The sequence below is a fragment of the Hemicordylus capensis genome, chromosome 5 (assembly GCF_027244095.1).
Source record: "Hemicordylus capensis ecotype Gifberg chromosome 5, rHemCap1.1.pri, whole genome shotgun sequence".
Classification (NCBI taxonomy): domain Eukaryota; kingdom Metazoa; phylum Chordata; class Lepidosauria; order Squamata; family Cordylidae; genus Hemicordylus; species Hemicordylus capensis.
Genome location: NC_069661.1, coordinates 155,263,357 through 155,285,231, shown reverse-complemented (window position 1 = coordinate 155,285,231; position 21,875 = coordinate 155,263,357). Strand labels below are relative to the sequence as shown.

The window sequence follows — 21,875 nt, the reverse complement described above, 5'->3', positions numbered from 1 at the left end:
CATCTGTATTTAAAGGAAGCACAGATGTTCAATGCTACAATACCTCACCATCAGCAGAAGGTCTCATGTTCAATCCCTGGCATTTCCAAGTACGGCTGGGAAGATCTGAAACCCTGTGGAAAGTTGCTGCCAAATCACAGAACAATGCTGACCTAGATGGCCCAATGGTCAGTCTGTTATAGGCAAGCAATATGGTGATACAGGTAGAGCATTACAAAGCAAGTTTTCAGTACAAAAAGGTGGGCAGCATAAGACAGCAGACTATATAGTATGGCCAGTTATCAGTTTTGGTCAAGGAGTCCAAGTATCTAGAAATTTACAGAAGTTGTTTGAATTACAGGTATCTAACCACAAACTAGAGTCTAAGGTGTTTAAACAGCACACTTTTCACATACTAAAGGCTAGCAGAATAGGTGTCTGAATTGAAAACACAAAGCTTTAGTATTAATAGTGCTTCCATCTTAAAATTGGTTCTAAAAGTAGATATTAAAAATATAACTTTATTTTAGCTTGTAACATTTAAGAAGTTTCTAGAATTTATTTTGAATTTTTTACAATTCACATTAAGCAATAGCAAGCACATAATACAGGCTATAATCTACAGTAATCAGGATCAAAAATTAAATACCACCTTCCCCATTCTACCTAGCAGCAACACATTAACATTTTATTCAAGTGCCCCATTTAAATTTCAAACAATTATCTCATATATTTTTTAATGTATTTATGTTACATCCACTATTTCAGTGAAGAAAGTCGTGCCATCCGCCACACACACACTTCCATGCTAGTGGAGATTAATTTTGGTCCAAGAGATCAGAATTTCAGTAGAGGAGAATGCAGATTCTCTTTATTTCCTTCAGGACTAAGTCCAATAAGAGGTGAACTCAAATCAATTAGCTAGAAATTGAACAAGAGAGAAAATGTTAAGACATTCCTTTAGCCTACAGTGAGTCCTACCCACATTTACTTGGGCATAGCCTATTGAACTCACTGGAACACAAAAGGTTAGGACTGCCATTTTAATCTTTGTGCCCTTGAAGTATTAAAGGCCTACATTTGTTAATAACCTTAGATTGTTCAGATGGCATTCTTGATTGTTTTTAAATACTACTGTACAACAAAGTTGAACTGTTTATACTGAAATATCCAATTAATGCCAGACTCTAATCCACCCAGAGCATTTGGATGAGGCGGTATATAAAATAATCTAGGTCAGAAACTAGTCTTTGCATGCACTGTGAACACAAAGCTAGCATACTTAGTGCTTAAATGGCTTTTTAAAAAAGCAACAGTAATAGAAAGCGTGCAGCTAGGCCGAGATGCATCCTGAAGCCAGTATACTGACATAAAAACAGCATTAGTGAAGAAGATAAAATGGGTGTACACTTTACCTGTTCTGTAGGCTTCATTAGAGGAGCTTTAATAATTTCAGGAGTGTTAAAGAGATCAATGAGTGGTTTGTTTTCACATTCCTGGATAGGAATTGGTGTTTTATTTATTTTAGTATCTATCAGCAATCCCTAGAAAAAACAACAACATTTAAGATGTCAGATCAACTCACTGTGCTTCCCAAAATATAGTCAGTCAGATTACAATAGAACTGCTATGGGACAGGACGTTGCAGGACGTTAGCCACTAAAGGCTGTTACTTTGAATATCCATAGAATTTAGTTGACTGTGTTGAATTATTAGACCAATCCTGGGCATTCCTGCATCACGCTGACAATGCAGAGGGTAATCAGGAACGCAGAGAGTTGAAGATAGGATTGAATGGGGAGGAGGGCACATCAAAGCGCTGGCTTCTTTGAAGAAACTGTCCACTTTCCAACAGGGTTTTCCTTGCCTGGTGCAAGGCTAGAATGCACCATTTACAGAAGCAACATCATGATGTTATCTCCTTTTCCTGGTGCATTACTGGGGGCAGGATGGCCGCACACTATAACTACTGGGCACAGCCATTTCCCCCTCCAGTAATGCACCAGGAAGAGAAAAAAAAGACAAGACAGGACATCACCACAATGTTGCTTCCTTTTCTGGCACATTCTAGGACAGCACCAGGAGAGGCAAGGCAGCATTTCAACACCCCACTGCTGTGGCTGCCAGTTTCTTTAAAGACATTCGCCCTTTGCTAGAAGCAGCCCCCAATCCCAATCGGTATTGTAGCAATATGTATCTAATGGTATCCAGTACATTACCTATACTGTATTGTAGAATGCATATGTAATGTACATTACATGTATATTATTCAATAGGACTGTGCATGTCGGAAAAAGGAGAATTCCTAGCCTGCACCACTAGGAGGCATCAGAGCACGAGGCAAGTGCCCCAGGTAGCATGCTGGTGGCAGTGGTGGCCCTTTAACTGCCTGCCCAGCACTGGAGCAGGGGCGGCTAGGCGGCACAGCCGTGTTCCGGAGCTTGGGGTGGGCGGGCAGGGAATGCCACTGGGAAGCCTGCACTGCTGCTGGGAGGATGTACGGGCTTCCGGCAACTGCAGTCCTGCTCAGAGCTCGAAGAGGGACTACAATCCCCAGAAGCCCGTGTGTCCTCCCAGCAGCCAAACAGGTTTCCCAGTGGCACTCCCTGCCCATCGCCTTCAGGCTCCCAAATATCGCTGCACTGCCCAGTCATCCCGCAACAGTGCTGGGCAGGCAGTTAAAGGGCCGCCACCACCACCAGCATGCTAAATGGAGAACTTGCCCCATGCTCTGATGCCTCCTGGCGGAGGGGGCTGGGAATTCTGACATCAAATCCCCCTTTTCCCACAACGTGCACCGTCCTATTATACAACTAGTTTTTTCAGGCCCGTTAAAATAACGGGCGCTTGGGGAGTTGTGCGCTCCGGGCCGCCATTCCCCCTCCCGCTGCCGTCAGCCTCCATGCTGCGGAGGGTCTCCCCTTTTCTGCTTCCCCCACCGCCGCCTCACCATGTCCGGCGGCGGCTCTGCCGCCACCTCGACCGGCTTCTTCCTCTCCCTTCTTTTTTCGGTGGCCGGGCAAGACCCGCCACAGCCTCTCCTCTCCCCGCGGCTGTTTCTGCAGCAGGGACGGTCCTGCCGCCGCCACCCCCCCCCCCCGCGGTCAGGCCAGTCCTGCCACCGCCACCATCTTTCCCTGCTCCCTCCAGGAGCCAACATGGCCGCCCATGTCCCTGCGCCCGTATCTTTCTCGGGCGCTCTGAGCATGCGCTCCGCGCATGCCCAGAACGCCCAAGAAAGACACGGGTGCAGAGACACGGGCGGACACTTTAGCTCTTTATTATAGAGCATACATTATACTAATGAATAGTTTCTAGAGAAAAATGCTCCAGTATGGTTTGCCATACCTCAGACCAGATTATAAAGTCAACAAGATTCATTGCCCTAGTATTTAGATTTTTACCACTGCAAGATATTCCCCTCAGGAGATAGAGATGTTCTGGGAAGAGCAGAAGGTTCCAAGTTCCCTCCCTGGCAGCATCTCCAAGATAGGGCTGAGAGAGATTCCTGCCTGCAACCTTGAAGAAGTCGCTGCCCATCTGTGTAGACAATACTGAGCTAGATGGACCAGTGGTCTGACTCTGTATATGGCAGCTTCCTATGTACCACTCTGACAGCCAAAATAATCCCTTAATGAGGTACTATATGTATACATAGGGCTACCATCTACCTTTCTTAAAGTCATCCCATCCTAGGATTAAGAAATCACAGCAATACTATTTGGAGACAGTCATTTATAACAGCACTGTAGCTCTCCTCAAAGCATTAAATATCCACAGCCAGCATCTGGATTATTTTAAGTTGTTTAACAGGGTACCAATCTGTAGAACAATGTGCAAGCCTAAATAAAGAAAAAGCCCGCCTTCATTGAAATGCCATAATAAGCAACCTCTTACTAAAGCATTGCCATGAGAATAAAGACACTAGAGGGTGCTAGCATCATTGAGTTTCAATTGGAAACTAGTAGTGTTTGCAACAGTAACTTCCAAATATGCTTCACGCTTTAAGTTTAGCCATGGCAGTTTAAGTTTACCTCCTTAGCTTGCATTTCTTCAGCTGGTTTTTTAATTTCAGCCAAGTCTTGTACCATTTCTACAGAAGCCTTCTCTGGTGAAAAATCAAGTGCAATAGATACAACTTGTGGCGGAGACAAGTCCCCTTCAGATGATGAGCTGGAGGTCAGTTGTGCCTTGTTCTTTGCCCATTTAGAACTAGAAAAGAATGGACATGTCTTTACCTGTTTTCATGCAGAAGTACGCCAAAAGCAACCTAGACTACTTCATTTGTTACTGAAAATATTAGCAAAATCAAGTTCAAGTAATTAAGTTGCTCCAAAGAAGTCAAGAGCACAGATATACATTCAAATGGGTGTAGACAAGCAGATAAAATGCTATTCTAATTCCCACCTATCTTCACACAAAGTGGTAAATGTATGTTTCCTACCATTAATACATGCATCAGCCATAACCAATCATGGTCACACATATTAGACATATGGGCACTTCCAAAACATTCTGACATGGCCCCTTAAAAGGGCACCAGAAGTACTCAATGCACATCATCGGTTAAGTACTTCTTGAGTACTCTACCATATTCCCTACCACTGTAGGGAATATTTCAAAAGCCTGTGCCTTGCAGGTACAGTTTATGCATCTGACTGAACAGAAGTTGCTTATGTGACACTGAATTCCAGCTCCAAGTAGGGATGTGCAGAACCAGTTTGTGATCAAACTGGTCTATTGCGAACCAGGCTGGTGTGAGTGGTTCAATTGCGAACCACTTCGGGTTGGTTCATCAGTTTGCCCAGCCAGGCTGGTTTGTTCAACCAAACTGGTCCGCGGAGCAGCAGTTCGGCCCAAATTCAGACCAAACTGCTGCAAACGGTCTGCATGCACCCCTAGCTCCAAAGTATTCCAAATCTGTCTTAAACACTTAGCCTAGTCCTCACTGGATTCCAGAGCAGTTAAACAGTAGCACTGACACTCCAGCCTACATTGGCTTTCTGTTTTGAAGTCAAGATCAGCCAGTGATACTGAAACTGAATTACTAAAAGGGTGAGTATTCATGAGAGCATTACACTAGTATTGTTGAGTTTTTAAGGTTAAATTCACCTAGGTGCTAGAGTCTTTTTGGAGGACACACTGGAGACATGACGAACAGGAATAAGATTGGGAGAAGATGTTAATCTGGGCACAGTTTTCGGTGTCATTGTTGGAATTCCTGACATACGACGACCAATGGGTGTAGGCAATGAAGAATGCTTTGCACTGGCTGGAGTCCGTAGAGCAGACTTTGCAACAGAACAGGAATTTGACAAAGTCCTGTCTTCTGATGGTTTGACAGGTGGGCTGCCTGCAACATTGCTAGAATGATAGATACAATGTGTTAAAGCTTGAAGTCACAGACATTGTTTTAGTTTTAAGATCACAGATCAGTATTCAAGATATCCCCATAAAACACTTCTCTGTAATATAGTCAAGCTGAAACCCCATTCAAAACTTGCTGTGGAAAGGCTTGAAACCAATTCTGTTTTATTGAACAGTGTTCTGCTCTGCTAAAGCACTGTAGACAAACTATAGTCATTTTAAGTTTTTGGTTTTTTTCCAAAATTCAAACTCCAAGCTCAGAATTGTTGACCTTAACCATAGGGATAAACATGAGCACAATCTTTCAGTTTAAGAGGGACACACTACAGTAGCAAAAAAGACATATTTGAGGGTAACTTTTGATCCTATCATCTGACGTTTGCATACCACATTTAATCCCAACTGCAAGAATTGCACTTTAAATTAGGCCAATGTAGACACCATTCCAAGAGATAGTTAAGGAAGCTTTACTATGGTTTGGCATATCTGAACTGACAAACCACAATTATGACAGTTCAGCCTCTAGAATGAAGCAGACAGACAGCTCTAGACCATGGTTTGCTTATACATGTGGAAGCACAAACTAGAGTTTAGATTCTAAAGTAAAGTTACCACAAACCATGGTTTAGCATGATGGTCAAATTGAGACAACGAGGCTATTCTCACAACCGCTGGAAAGCGGGCTAAAGGAGCCCAGCCCACTTTCCAGCAGTCATGAGAACTACGGGCTCACAGGCAAGCCCAGTGCCTAGCCTGCTTAATTCCCCCTCCTCTAGAACAAGGTTAGTGGAAGGAGCACTCCACTAACACTGTTCTGATTGTGAGTCACTGTGGCGCGGCTCCACACCATGGCAACTCATGAGGAGACCCCCGACCAGGAGGCAGCAACAAGCCTCCAGGCATCAGGTGTCTCCCCAGAATGCCCCGCACTCACATGGGGCAGCCTGGGACTTTTGGGGGCCGGGAAGCCCCCAATCCCCACCACCCCTACCGGCTCCGAGATGAAGCCAGTAATCGTGTGGGTGGCCAATCCAGCCGCCCAGGAAGGGCAGAGTGCTCATGGTTTTTTATGAGGAAAGCAGTGGAAGAATTTTTAGTTCCAGTCTAGAACATGGTAACTATATTGCAGACTGTTGATTGCTAGGTGAACATTTAGACCAGCAATGTGGTCTGGATCCCTCTTGCCAGTTAGAGCTTTTTTGAACACGAAAACGGTATGGGTGTGGCAGAGAATTCTTCTCATGAGGAACAAAGACCCTCAACACTGCACAACAGACTTGCCGATCATCTTCTTTACTATAGTTCCTAGATGTATGAAGCATGGGGTGGAGGGGAGTCAACGTGAAAGACTACAGATCCCCCAAATATAGGTTCAAGCTATCTCAATACTTCTATGTGGCTACAAAGCAGTTTAAGAGAAGATGGACAGAGACTTGCAAATAGAAACAAGTAGGGAACACTGTAGAATATTACCTTTCAATATTGCCATAGGATAATAACTTAATTGGCTGCAATATTTTGGCTGCTGCCTTTTCTGAATCTCTCTCTAAGGAAAAAGCAAAATTCCAGTAATTACCTCAGCATTGCAAGCATAAGCATATTCAAGTTCTCAGTTCAGTCCTTATTCCACACCACATGCAATAGTATTACATATAACAATAAGTATGACACTAGAGGTACTCTAGAAATTAGATGAACTAGTATGACTCAATCACCTTGGTAAGATCAAGATTCTTACCTTCCTTTGTTGGGCGTGTCAATACTGTTTTAGTGTTGGGTTTGGAACATGAATTTGTTCTTATATTTCCAAATACAAATCTTTGGGATAATTTCTGAAGATTAGATTCTGAATTTTCTCTCCGAATCCCACTGCTTGAACTCTCATATGTGAGACTAGCTTTATATTTGGGGACATTCATAGAAGGATTTCTTTTAATAGCACTGGTAGACTGTTGTTGCTTTCCAGAGGCATCAAAATGAGAAGACTGCATAGATGACACACTCATAGGTCTAACCACAGAAATCTTGCTTGTACTGAGGGACAACCTGGAGTTTTTCAAAGAAGCCTTTGCACCAACAATCATTTTAACTGGAAGACAAGTAAAATCTGGGTCAGTTACAAAACACACACACACTTTATTTTATATATGCATGTGTGTGTGCATGCACGCACATGCACAGTGTGTACCCAGTGCTTTGCAGCATCACACAAGCAAAGAGTGAAATTCCTGTTGCAAGGAACTTATATAGTCTGAACAACACACAACTAGGAGAAGACAGAAGAAACCCAAAGATAATGGGGGAAATGCAGTTAGTGTGCTCTCCTCAGCTGAAAGGTAGCTTATATTTAAGCCAAAAAAGTAAAATTTGACAATGGTGGTGCCATACAGGCATTCTGGGAAGGAGTTTCAGACAGAAAAAACAGCAAGGAAGGTAATATGGCTCAATTTACGCAAGGTGTCTCAATTAGGTGGCCATTTTTTAAAAAGTGGTCTATAGATAGCACACTCAAAATAATTGCTATTTCAGTCACCAGCTTGCAGAATCCTAAGGAGATGCACATAACTGCAGCAGAATAGTTCTGATGCCATACAATAACTGCCTTTGAAGAACTCCAATTAATGAAATATTTGAGAATATACTAGATAGCTCTTCTATTAAGTAATTTGTTAGTCAGTTATGCTTCTTAAGAATTCACACAGCTGATACAATTTGACTACTACCGTGTGTCAGTTAGTACTCAGAGAATTGATTTAATGGTCTTCTCAAAAATGTTCAGCCAGAGCCAACTAAAAAGATCGTTGGTATTAAAAGAGTGGTGTGCCTTTGGCTGGTTAAAGCAGCAAAGGACACTAAGACACTGAAAAAGCTGTACACATTCAAAGATCCAGTTCCATTGCAAACAAAAGAGCAAAAATGGTAAGACATGAACTCTTAATGTTTCTAACACTGAAAAGAAACCATGTTTTTGGAAGCATTAGAGTTAATGCCTGACCATTCTGGAACTGTTGCTTGCTGTGGAATCAGATCTTTGAGTTTTCCAGACTCCACCCAAGAGGTCTCTGCCTCTTTTTTGTGTGTGCGCCACACTTCTCTGTCCTTCAGACAACTCACGAACTCCCATCTTCACAGATTTTTTTTCTGATCCTTTTTGTTGTGCACCACCTTATTCGGGAGGCATTTAAAAGAAACTAAAATATTACAGGCTAGCAATTTCTAGAAACAGAGCTCTTGTTACACTGTCTCCCCCATCATATTTTCTCCCTCATTTTATTTCGTTTGCCATCATCAGCAGAGCCTATCCCACTAAGACAATAAGTAAAATTTTAATTACCATTCCCTCTGTTAGGAGAAGTGGACAGACTTGAATTAAAACTTGAGTTCAAACTGGAAAGGGAGGATGATGAAGATGAAGTGTTCCTCCGTATAGGAACGCTACTAGGTGGTTTCAATTGCGTTGTCTTTATCCCGAGCTGTGAAAACATTAGGACCTCTAAACAATGTCTATTGAGAATGTCTACCAGGCTTCTAATATAGTTGTCCTACTAATCAACTGATGTTCTGTGTACTAGACACGGAGAATATGAAACAATGTGGAGTTAAAACTCTCTTGCAATTTCTTGCTCTACTTCTTACAGAATATACTATAGAACTATGTCATGCCCAGAGCTGCTTTTTCGAGATTTAAATTATTCAGTTAAACATATATAAACATAGCCAGGTATAGTCCTCCTCTAATAAGCATTCAGGAGATCTCTGTTCCCCCTAAGAGGGATTCCCAGATGATGTTGGCTACAACTCCCAGAATCCCCAGCTGCAGTGGCTTTTGCTTGGGGATTATGGGAATTATAGTCAAAACCTGGAAATCCCTCTTAGAGGGAACACTGCTGGAGATCTTTTTTTCTTACATTAAAGTTACTGTATCTCTCCATAGATTAACAGTTGGGATCCTCCCCCCACCCCCCATTTCCTGGACAATTCTCTCAATGCATAGTCTTTGTACCGGCTCCATTTCATTTCACTCGAGCAGCATAAAGCCCTTCCTGCTTAGCAGCCAAGTCACACAGGAGTCCATTACTTTACAGCAGGGCTGCAAAACTTTGGCCCTCCCCCAGATGCTGGACAACAACTCCCATAATCCCAACTATTGGCCAATGTGGCTGGGAATGATGGGAGTTGTAGACCAAAGACAGCTGGAAAACCAGAGCTGTGCAGCCTTGCTCTACTGCAGCATCTTACTCATAGTACAACTGATTCTTTGCTAAGCCTATTTCCCTCATACTGGAGGAAGCAGAACAACTTTCAAGAGGTGCAATGATCTAAAGACTGCTAATCTGATACCACCAGTATAATATAATTTGAATTAAGGGTTCCAGATGCCACCCATGGTTATTTTATTCATTCATTCTGTGTATATACCATCCTTCCTAAAGTGGCTCAGGGCAGTTTACATTAAAATCAAACACACATAAGTTAACACAAAACATTTCAACCAGATTAAAATTAGAACTAGATATCATTAAAAACCAGGCTAAAAAGATGGGTCTTTAAGGCTCTTCCAAAGGCCTCCAAGGAAGATAATCTTATATCCACAGGGAGCACGTTCCACAACCCAAGGTAGACAACTGAGAAGGCCCAATCCCAGGTCCCCACCTGATAAACTGGGGGCACCCGAAGATGGATCCCTACTGAAGATCTCAATGAGCAGTGGGGATCTTGTTTGAGAGAGGCGCTCTCTCAGGCAACCCAGTCCTAAGCCACTCAGGGCTTTAAAAACCAATAACCAGCATTTTGTACCTTTCCCAGAAATATTTCAGCAGCCAGTGCAACTGTTTAAGAACAGGCATAATGTGTGCTTTCTGGGATACCCCAGAGACCAATCTGGCTGCTGTATTTTGAATTAAAGTTTCTGACCTATATACAAAGGCAGCCCTACATAGAGCGCATTGCAGTAGTTCAACCTGAAAGTTACCAGCTGGTGTTCTACTGTTTTCAGGTCACTCTCATCAAGGAATGAGTGGAGTTGCCAAATCAGTCGTAGGTGGTAAGAAGCACTCCTGGCCACAGCCTCAACCTGAGGCACAAGGATGAGAACTAAGTCCAAGAGCACCCCCAAGCTAAAAACCTGCTCTTTCTGGGGGTGTATAACCTCATCCAGGAGAGGAAATTCTATCCCATCTTGCAGATTACAACCCCCTCAACAATGAGCACCTCTGGCTTGCTTGGATTCAGCTTTAATTTATTATCCCTCATCCAACCCATTACTGCCAATAGGCAGGCATTTAAGGGGCTAGTGCCTAGCTCATATTGATTATGAGCTAAGAATTACACTCATTGAGAGCACTCACCTTGCTAGGAGTAGGAAGAGTTCTCTTGTCTTGCACCACTGAACTGTTACAGAATGACAAGTCTCCTACATCTGGAGCAATACTTGATTTGTCAGAAAGCAAGTCTTCAGATGACCCCAGACTGTTCAAGTGATTCTTGCTGGAAAAGCTACGTGGTTTTCCTTGTTTTGACTGCAAGATTCAGATTTTAAATGTTTCGGAGGAAAAATAGATATCATCGTCTGAAAGATCATCTCACTCATTATTCTAAGATAGTAGATAAGGATAACTGAATATCCTTATCTACTCACAAGCAATGTTACCTCTAAGGCGTGTACACACACACACACACACGTTTATGTCAGCTCATTTAATTTTAGATCCCGCTCAGTTTGAATCAGGAAGGCCCCACTCTGAATGCACATGTGTACACACTGCCATGATACTGCCACCCAGAACAAAACTCATTCCACACACAAATGAAAATAATTGAGACACTGCTAAAGCACCACTTTCCAGCTGCAACTAACCCTCTAGTTAAACGATTACCAGTCACTCTATTCCAGACATTAAGTACTGAATATCTGCTTTACCAGGGCCAGTTCATTTACGTTTTCTCCCTCTCACTGGAATACCACTTGGTTGGCACTTCTGTTTAATTCACCAACTCTACTGAAAAGCACCATTTGGGGCAATACAGTTCTTCAGGAAAGTCTTCACTTTATGAACATGCTTTGTGAACCAACAGCCCTTGGTGCTGGCAACATGCAACATGAAGTGTGCGCAGTTCCTGGCATTTGCATAAAGAGGCCAATAAGCATTCTGAGAACTGGATCCCAGGGAAGCAATTCTGACTGCCCTCTACAGACTGACTTCAGTCTATTTCCTGCCCAGTTTTTGCTTCCTGCTAAAGGCAGAGCATTATCATCCTCTTCAGTTACAGAGGATTAAGACAACTAGTATTATCTTTTTTAAACCACCAGCAAGTGTTTGGGGATCATATTGAAGGAGCAAAAACAAAAAACAAAACCAAACACCCTGCATTTTAAGATCTGCTTTTTATAGCAAAGCCACCTACATTTCCGGAAATCAAATGGCTTTTCATCATGAAGTATTTTAACCAGGTACTTTAAGAACTTTCATGACTCCCTCTAGTCTTCTTCTTGGGTACACTCTGGGTCTAGTGTTGAATCTTGTCTATGCTTCCTTGTTATTCCATTTCCTCCATCCAAATACCACTGGCTAGGTGAATTCCTACAGCAGCACTAAGGCAGGCTCTTTACAAACACATGCATTTAAGTGTGCACGATCAAACATACATGAACTATAAGCCTCTGAAATCAAGACCACCACAAGAATATGAAAGATTCTTAAGTTCTTCAGCGGTAAGAGTCAGAAATGCTGTCAGAATAGGAGTGTTTGTGCTGAGGTTGAGCAGTTCAATGTGACTTTGTGACTAAATAAAGCCAGAAGAATGTAGTTATTGGTTTTGCTTAGGAGGAGCTCAAGTAAAGAACAACCTCTAGTCTCATTAAAATATTTGAACATTAGCAGGAAACATTGCTACTTATATTACCAGACAGCTGGCCTTTATACATTTCTCTAAAGTATACAAAAGGAAAAATCTTTACCTGTTCCAATGCGAAGTAGTTGCTATGTCCAGAAGCAGCGGAAGTCTTTATAGTCTGCAGTGTGCTTGTCTTTTTATTGTTTTTGTGACTATGTCCTTGTGTTAAAGGCGTGAAAGCTATTTTGGTTAATGTATTCATTCCAGGACTAGGTGTATTTACAGGCATTTGTGGAGAATGTGAATTGTCTATTTCTGTGACAGGCTGCCTTGAATACTTCTGAAATGAAGGCGCCATTTGACATAATGGGCTTTCCCACACACAATAAGTCTCTCTCTTAACCATCCTGGGCGTTTTTTCAATTTCTATTCCGTTCTCAAAGATTTTCTGCTTCAACTTTGAGTCTTGCACAAATGTGTCAGAGACCTCTGCCTTTTGTTCTTCCTGCTTGCCAGCATTTCTTTTGGGTTTGCTCCCGCTTTGCAACTGAATAGCCACCAAGTGAGCCTCTTTAAAAATTTCCACATATTTCTCCCCAGCAAGTGGGCTCCATGTTAATTTATCCCCAGGTGCTGGTAGAATTTTATCTTCACTCCCTTCATGGGCTTCTAGTGACACAGCAATGCATTTTTCTTTATGGCCCATTGGTCCAACAAAGACTTCATCCTCATGGTCACTAGAAGAAAGAGAACAAGTTAGACACCTTTATCCTGTACTCGATAAGAATGTGTTTTGCTTTTGAGGCATACTACACCAGTGGCACTGAGGGGAAATGCTTGACTAACAAACAGAAGGTTGCCAGTTCGAATCCCCACTGGTACTATATCAGGCAGCAGCGGTATAGGAAGATGCATACTGCATGAGAGGAGGCAGTGGTAAACCTCCTGTATTCTACCAAAAGAAAACCACAGGGCTCTATGGGCGCCAGGAGGCAAAATCGACTTGACAGCGCACTTTACTTTACACTTTACCTTGAAGGAGACAGTGAAAGGTCAAAGTCAAATTTTTCATCAGTCAGGAAGGGGCAGTCTGAAATTACAAAAGTACATAGTCTATCACCATTACGATTATATTAACCAACATTTTTTCTGTTGTTCAGATGTTAGCCTATTCCCCTTTTCCATACTGAAGGTGCAGCTGGTTGCCTCTGCAACAAGTATGAGTTCATTCTATCAATACAGTGCAGAGAGTTCTAATATAACCTAGAACATATGCCCCAATCCAGAAAGGATGATCTTTGCATGGACAAAGTTTGCATGTGTATATCCCCTTATGATCAGGTACTATGGGTGTACATCCAGGTACTGGATCCTCACATCAAACACCCAGGGTTGAGAAAGACGGGGCTTTGGTACCTGCCTTTCCTTCCCCACAAGACAGGTAAGTAACTGACATCAAAGCTGACAGCACAGACCAGCCATGCAGTAAACTCACAGGGACGTGTCATTATAACCAGCACCACATCTGCTACTCCAGAAGATCTTTGGATCAGGGCCTTAGTGTTACTTTATTTTGTTGAATTAAGTAAATAGATTAATCATAAGGTAATGAGTGTGGCAATCTACCATTCAAGTCAACTGCAATACACTCACTGGCTGACATCCTAAGCACGGACGTTAGAAGGATTTGCGGAGCTGCAGTGGGAGCCTCACACAATTCCCCCAGTCTTCTTGTAATGGGCAGCAGCAATGTGTTTCCATTCTTATAGAGCACTTCCAGAGCACAAGGACACTGCAGGAGTTGCACAAGGACTCCTGCTGCATCCCTGCAGACTCTACTAATGCATATGCTTCATTAGTCAGAATGCCACCCACTATCTTTAATAGATCAGGACTTCAGTTAAAACTACAGCAGGTATTTCTACAATTCCCAGAAGCCAGTCTCAATTAGTCCAGAATAAGAGAGCAGACAATAGAAATTGAACATATAGATCAGAGTTTTGATAACGAATTTCAGCCAAGGATCACTTTCAAAAAGCAATTTTCATAAAGTTACAGATTGGACCATTTCCATCAGTATAGTAACTAAAGGTGTGTCCCCTTCCAGAACCTTTCAGTTTACAGGCAAGTTTCAAAATTACTCAAGTTTAAAGCAGCATTTAATTACTGTCTTACTTTTTGTAACTATATTCAATTAGCACTGCATAGCAACACCGACAAAAAGCTAAAAAAGGTAGAGTATTTGACAGTGAAAGACAGTAAAGGTCAAGACTAAGGACTACAGGGAAGACTGACAATTGCCCCATGTGATCAGACCTATTTGCAGGAGTGATTTCAAGCTTTTTCCCAGGCAACTGTTCTCTGCAGCTTGTAATAGACTGTGCACTAGATGTATAGACAAGTAGGATGAGAAATCTCACACAGCCCCAGTTCTATCTGGCTTTAGTCTCTCCTAAAAAGAGAATAGACATCAGTTTCTCATCTACTGAACTGAGTGGACTCAGTTTGATTCCAGACACATCCCATGACAATTACTTTACAGAGTTATGACAAGAACACCTCAGATCTTTAGTTAATGTTTTACTACCTACCATTATTCACATTGTCATTAGGTTTGATTTCCACCAATTTACATTCTGAAGGCAAGATTTGTCCTTCTTCCATGGTATAACTGCAAGACAATTTCATATACAGAACATCCCAGTTAGAAATGCAAGCAGCCATCTGTCAGCCCAGCTTGTAAAAACAGTGTGCTCAGCTTGAAGCACACATTATTATTATTACTACATTTATATCCCGCTGTTCCTCCAAGGAGCCCAGAGTGGTGTACTACATACTTGAGTTTCTCTTTCACAACAACCCTGTGAAGTAGGTTAGGCTGAGAGAGAAGTGACTGGCCCAGAGTCACCCAGCTAGTATCCTGGCTGAATTGGGATTTGAACTCGGGTCCTAGTCCAGCACTCTAACCACTACACCACAGGCTGGACAACATGGCAGGTGTTGAATAGCTACTTTCTGTACCATGATAGCCTTTGTTTTTGTTGCTCTCTACTTGTGGCAATCTGGATCAAATTATGAATTTATAGTGATGAAGATGACAAATATTTATATACTGTTTTTCAGCAAGTGTTCTCAAAGCAGTTTACATAAAGAAAAAAATTAAGAAGATTGTTCCCTTTCCCCAAAGGCCTCACAATCTAAAAAGAAACATAAGGTAAGCAGCAGCAGCAAGTGTGTGTGTGTGTTGGGGTTGGATAGGGAGAGGGTTTTCCCCCTGTTAGAGAATAACTGCTTTTAAAAGTGTCTTTTTGTTCAGATAGCAGGGGTTAGATGAATAGAGGGCAGATGGCCATGCCTTTGAAAAGGGAATTGAATCCAAGGGCCTACCATTTACTATACAGTGGTCCCTCGACTTACGAAGTACTCGACATCCGAAGATTTCGACTTACGAACGACAAAAAATACCGGAAGTCGTTGCCGGTTTAGATGCGGCTTCCTCGACCTATGAATTTTTAGATGCGGTTTCCTCGACTTACGAATGTTTCCGGATCTCCGTGGATGCGCTTTTCGACTTACGAAAATTTCGACCTACGAACGTGCGTTCGGAACGGATTATCTTCGTAAGTCGAGGGACCACTGTAGTTCTTTTGAAAGGCTCCTTGCAATTTCAAGTGGATGCCAACAAGTCTGCATTTTAAGAAACATGAATTTCATTTTCAAAAGATGCAAGATAACTTATTTATTTTAAAGTGCTGCAGAAAATTGGGGGAGGGGGCTCTGTTTTTGCATTCTCACACTCCAGCAAATCAGTACACACCTTGTCAGAGATCTGAGTTCCATATAATGCAATGAAGAGACTTGCTGCCTGATAGATGCTAGTACATCTAGGAATCAAAGGCTGCTTCCCTCTGACTCTAAATAGGTGTGCAGAAAAGACTAACTGAGAAGTTTGCTACGAGAGTTCTAACCATTAAAGGTCAAGTAAATCCCCCGATTTGCTTTGCTGTTCTAAGTCTCCAAGCCCTGCAGGAGCCCAACGACAAAATGGTGAAGTACTTAGTATACCAATAAAGGTAAAGTGTGCCCTTGAATCAGTGTTGACCCCTGGTGACCACAGAGCCATGTGGTCAAAACAAGAGGGGTGTACCATTGTCTTCTCCCACACAGTATGAGATTATGCCTTTCAGCATCTTCCTATATTGCTCCTGCCCGGCATACCAGCGGAGGTTCAAACTGGCAACCTCTGGCTCCCTAATTCAAGTCAATTCCCCACTACTGGCAGCATTGGGTGGCTTAGTATACCAATAAATCAATCAACATCTCTATTTCAGTCTTTGACCAGAATAAGGCAGAAAGAATATAGAAACAATGAAATTAACAGCTATATAGCATTAGAAACAAGACATTTCTTTTATGCTAAGCAACTGTGGAAACAGTAACTATAGAGTTAGATTATATAAAAACTATAAAACTGCTGTAAGACTAAAATAGATGAAAATCTATTAAACTGTGAAAAGCTATAAAATTGGGACAGTAACTGTAAACTATAATAGTTCACATATATAAGATATAAAAATATAAGAATGATACACTATGCTTCTAAAAAATTAAAAAGATAAGCTGAAACAGTAAAGCTATAAGACCAAGTATAAGGCAACAGTACAGGTATGAGCTGTGTAAGGCCTGATTAACTCTTGCTGGAGGTCAGATCCTGATGAAATTTGCATATTGCTGTGCAGAACTTAACAACATTATGTATTATGAAAGTGTTACAGTCAGAGAGTAGTAGGGAGACACTACAGGAGAACCTTGTTAATTGTAAGCCTCAGACTCAGTAAGCAGCAGTCGGGTAATTGACACCCAACCTCAGGCTACATGGGGGGTGGGACTAAAAAAGGGTTAACCTCACATATCCACAGATCATCCTGGAGAGAATCAATCTATGTGGTCATTAAACGTCGACACTGACTTAATGGCACTTAATCAAAATCCGCAGGTTGGGGTGTCCAGAAATGACCTCGGAGTTCATTTCCAGCCAGCATTTTTAGACAGAGAGCCTCAAAATGGTTCATTTAAAAAATAAATTAAAAAAAACACCAGGGGGGGAAAACATCAGCCATTTTTGGCCTTAAAAAAAAAAAACCAACCTATTTGGGGGCACTGCTGGAGACCCATGAAACATGGTAGGCTACTTCCCCCTGCGTTTAAAGGGCAATTCCCCCTCTTTTTTGGCCATTCTCCCGACTTCCAGGAACCTAACCTACGCATTTGCTTTGGCCCAATGCCTCCATATTCGTGGTTTCCATGTCCACAGTAGTAGCAAAGAATGGAACCCCCAGAAATATGGAGGTTCTCCTGTATTGGCCTGGCAACCTAGTTAGTGGGAGAATAAGGGTATTGTGAGTGTCTATAAATCAGGCAATGAAGACGGACATGTTTGGTGGCATCAACTTGTCCAGATATGCAGGGGCACAGAAGTTCTGAAAAGGAGATCTTCCTGTATCTTCCGTCTAACACAGGCGAAGAAAGGGCATCACAGCGAGCCAAGGTTAAGATCCTTCTGTGATTAGGAGCTTCTAGCTGCATACGAGACACAGCAGGTGTTGCTACATATCTTAGACTTTCAGTGATAAGGAAGTTCGGGATCCTGCCCAAGTCATTTTGGCACTCTGAATCCATTATGCACAATTTAGAGCAGGGATTCTCAATGTTTTTGGACTTCAACTCCCATAATCCCCAACCAAAGGCCATGGGGCTAGGGATTATGGGAGTTGAAGTCCAATAACATCCGGGGACCCAACGCTGAGAATCCCTGATTTAGAGAGTGTTCTGGCCTGTTCACAATCCATGGAAAGTAAGTGGGAAGGGGAGAGTTCAAGTGATGAAGTTTTCACCAACAGAGTTCATTTCCATGTGGATTGGTAGCCATTCTGAAGTATTAGGGGGACTAGGCCCATTGAGAAGTATGATAGTCTTAACCAGTAATGGAGTGTGGTCAGCTCCGGCCTCCACTCAGGGCTGCCCTTAGAGAGCCCTGGCGGGGCACAGGGCCCACAGCAAATCAGCCAGTGTGGGGCCCCCTTCCAGTTAATTCTAATGGGGGCAAAAAGAGCAAGGTCTGGGGGGACAGCCATGCCACAAGGACAGCCCTGCCTCATCATAGACTAGTATTAGAATGACTGCTTTTAGGAATTTGGACTGGACAAGCTCCAGAGGGGCAAAGTTCAAAAAGGGGCCCAACTGAGCACCATAGAGGAGTTGCACCAGTGACTTGGCTTCAAATAAGCGAAGGAGTGCTCTGAAATGCACTACCCATCTTTGATGACTTTTTAAAAGGCAGTCAAGACATGTTTTTCCCCCACCCAAGCTTTTAATTAGATACTGTTTTGATCATTTTAAACATTTTTTTAATTATTGTGGTTTTAGCCTTTTTATTGTGCTGTAATTTGTATTTTATTGTGAGCCACCCAGGGATGCAAGTTTTGGGCAGGATATAAATATGTCAAACTTATAAAATAAATAGTTTAAGGGCTAAACATAGGTAATGGCCACCTCTTGTTCAAATGAATTTTAGATCAGCAGCAGTGCTCCTCTGGGCCTTTTGGGCAACATGGCTACCATGAGTCTTCCTGATACCAGAGGCATGGAAAACCACCCCCAAGGTATTTGAAGCATGAGACCTGCTTGATTATGGTCCCATTTATGCACCAGGACTGTAGTATACCAAAAATAAATAAATACAAATCACATGTACTTAAAGGCGAACCAAGCCTCACTGCTGCTCAGCTCAACAACCGTCAGTCTCGTCTGAGCATGCACAGAGTCTCTTTCCCTCCGTACTGAGGGAAGCACAAGGCTCTCGCGTATCTGGGATTAAGAAGCACAGTTTCTATTCTAGGTCAAAGGACTGCGCGACTTCTAGACAATTCTCCCTCTTTTAGGAGAGCCGGTTAAAACTCCGGCTGAGTTATGCATTTTATGGCTGGGGTGGGCGTGGTTCCACCACGGGTGGGCGAAATAACACTTTAAACGGCCCGCCGCCGATTCCCAGACCCGGGATGCTCCTCAGCCGCCCCCAGCTGCTCAGCTGGCCCTGCCACACATGCCTCCCCGCACACCCCTTAGGAAGTTCAATACCTCAACGCCACCCCAAACCTCCTCGTCAGATCGGGTACCTGAAGGGGGATCCTTGCGGACAATTCACACCTGCGTTAAACTCGCCGCCACTCTGCCTCCCAAGCGCCGCTAAGACCAAATGCACCGCCACCGGCTCCGGGGGCGACCAATGAACGCCACCCCAGCCAGCAGAACTGGCTTCCAAGCCGTCCCCGACACTCACTCTCCCGAGGCTACAGGAGCGAAGAAAGAACTTTGCAACAACGCAAATTGTTGAAATGGCACATTTGAACTGGCGGCTCCGCCCAGCAGCAGCGCCACTCACGGCGTTCCTATTGGCGAGTTCAAACGAAGCTCGTGGCCTATAGCAACCGTGGAGAAAGGGCCGAGACTAGAGCTCGAAATAAACCACACCCTCATGTCACAATCTGGAGCTCAATGCATTATGGGACTTGTAGTTTTCCCCCCTTTCCGATGGAAAAACGACGGAAAGCCGGTTTGGACGCAATGCGTGATTACTTGATTTGTAGCAGTAGTAGTTGTTGTTTTTCGTACCCATTTGGAATACAGATGCAGCTGAACAGTACGATGTACGTAAAACTGGCTCTCCGAGGGAGCTCAGGCGAGGACCGCGCAGGGTGCGTCCGCCCCACAGCATTTCTTTATTTCCCGGATGCAGGCCGGTCCAGACTATCTCTCTGTGGTATCCATCCATGTGCTTCCGGCTTCAAACACCTCCTCTTCCCATAGACACAAATCTGTTAAATTATGGAGTCACATATCAGCTCTGAATATACGTGTGTTTGGATTACCAGGGTAAAAGTGAGAGGTGTCCATAGATAACAGTGGAGACATTTAGGATTTCAAATTACAGGGAGGGCAGCAACAAAGACAGTTGTCGCTCTGTAAAATTACTCCTGCAGTTCATCAAAAAGGCAGTGCCCTGTCCATTTGAAGCAACTATCACATAAATGCCAAGGGTTAATAGTACCCCAAGAAGCTAAAGGGCTAATTCGAACCCATTATATAAGAGAAAGAGTGCATTCCCATGCACATTTACTTGGGTGCAAGTCCTATTAAACTCAATTAGACTGACTATGGCATGCACACACCCTCCCCTTACTCCTCTGCTCAGGTGTGTGAAAATGCATAGGAGCAATAGAGGAGGAGTCTGTCCAAGGCCAGATCCGGCAATGCTGGGCCAAAGGGAGGGAAAAACCAAAGTGGGAATGGGAGTCTTTGTGACCGTGGCAGTAAAGAGCAGGGTGTCTTCTGCAGGCTGACTCCCCTCACACTGGTATCTGTTTTTTTTCTTTTCCTCACTCTCCTTTACTGTGCAACCCCAGCCCTCTTCCGGAAGCAAGAGCACACATACGTTTGCAGTCTGAAAGGGGAAGGTCCATTTTTGGTTCTTTAATTTCTTCAGGCACCTGTGCGCCTACTGGGGTGGAGAGATGAATCAATGGGAAGAGGAGCTATCTCCCTTCACTATTATGGCCAGAAGGTTGCTGCAATTCTATCCTCTCTTGGGAGTAAGCCCCAAGAATTATAGCCCTGGCTGTTAAATAGTAGTTCAGATAGGAAAAGTTTATAGCACTTCTGAAAGGTATTCAGGTTCAGAATTTATTTATTTATTTATTTATTTAACATATTTTTATACCACCCTAAATTTACGTCTCTGGGCGGTTTACAACACGATAAAAACAACATTGAAACATCAGTTAAAAACAAAAACAAGAAATTTAAAACACAACAATTAAAATTTTTAAAACAATATTTTAAAACATTAAAAACAATCAGAACAGTATCAGTTAAAAGCCTGGGTGAACAGATGCGTCTTTAAAGACTTTTCAAAAATTGTCAGAGATGGGGAGGCTCTCATTTTACTAGGGAGTGCATTCCAAAGCCTCGGGGCAGCAACGGAGAAGGCCCGTCCCTGAGTAGCCACCAGACGAGCCGGTGGCAACTGTAGACGGACCTCTCCTGGTTATCTCAATGGGCGGTGGGGTTCATAACGAAGAAGACGTTCTCTTAAATACCCAGGGCCCAAGCTGTTTAGGGCTTTATAGGTTATAACTAACACCTTGTATTTTGCCCGGAAACATATCAGCAGCCAGTGTAACTCCTTCAATACAGGAATAATATGGTCTCTCCTAGATGACCCAGAGACCAGCCTAGCTGCCGCATTTTTATGGATTTCTGGAGAAATAGGGTTTATGACAGTTTTAAAACAATTCTGTTGTCCTTTGCCATGTCCAAAGAGCTTTACAGTTTTATCTCATTTTATCCCCACAACAATCCTATGAGGTAGGTTTAAGATTAGAGGTGCTGACCAGCCCAAGCCCAAGACCACTCTGTGAATCCCATGTTGACAGAGGATTTAAGCATGGGTTTCTCACATTCAGATCCAACGCTCTGCTGCTCTACTCTTGTCTTTGCATACAGGACACAACTCAGACTTGTGGGAATGCACAAGACCCCAGCAGTGTTCTCTCTAACAGAGATTTCCAGATGTTATTGACTACATCTCCCATAATCCCCAGCCAAAGGCCACTGCAGCTGGTAATGCTGGGAGTTGT

At 43.1% G+C, this 21,875-nt stretch overlaps 1 protein-coding gene across 6 annotated transcripts; it reads right to left on the bottom strand.

Moving 5' to 3' along the window:
* Positions 1 to 480: 480 nt before the first annotated feature.
* On the bottom strand, positions 481 to 19,949 carry GTSE1 (G2 and S-phase expressed 1). Of its 6 annotated transcripts, XM_053257972.1 has the most exons (13): positions 19,356 to 19,707; positions 14,772 to 14,851; positions 14,497 to 14,632; positions 13,213 to 13,270; positions 12,305 to 12,917; positions 10,695 to 10,865; positions 8,681 to 8,819; positions 7,085 to 7,435; positions 6,820 to 6,892; positions 5,092 to 5,343; positions 4,014 to 4,191; positions 1,395 to 1,523; positions 481 to 900 (listed from the first exon to the last, which is right to left on the bottom strand). In XM_053257972.1, exons 5-13 carry the CDS (start codon positions 12,884 to 12,886, stop codon positions 817 to 819), a joined length of 1,959 nt encoding a protein of 652 aa, XP_053113947.1. In that variant the 5' UTR covers positions 12,887 to 12,917; positions 13,213 to 13,270; positions 14,497 to 14,632; positions 14,772 to 14,851; positions 19,356 to 19,707; the 3' UTR covers positions 481 to 816. The 6 variants fall into 6 exon arrangements, with proteins under 6 accessions (XP_053113947.1, XP_053113946.1, XP_053113944.1 ...); XM_053257971.1 differs by lacking the exons at positions 14,497 to 14,632; positions 19,356 to 19,707 and adding an exon at positions 19,816 to 19,949; XM_053257969.1 differs by lacking the exon at positions 14,497 to 14,632 and having other exon boundaries at positions 19,356 to 19,709.
* Between the last annotated feature and the right edge of the window lie 1,926 nt (positions 19,950 to 21,875).

Bases quoted from the DNA above. Each gene is read 5' to 3' on its own strand.
- GTSE1 (XM_053257968.1), bottom strand. From the start codon at position 16,020: ATGGAACTCAGATCTCTGACAAG. The intron at 10,866-12,304 runs GTAAAGATTTTT...TGAATCTTGCAG, and splicing joins ACTACTTCGCATTGGAACAG to TCAAAACAAGGAAAACCACG. The intron at 8,820-10,694 runs GTGAGTGCTCTC...ATGTTTTCACAG, and splicing joins CTCTTCCTACTCCTAGCAAG to CTCGGGATAAAGACAACGCA.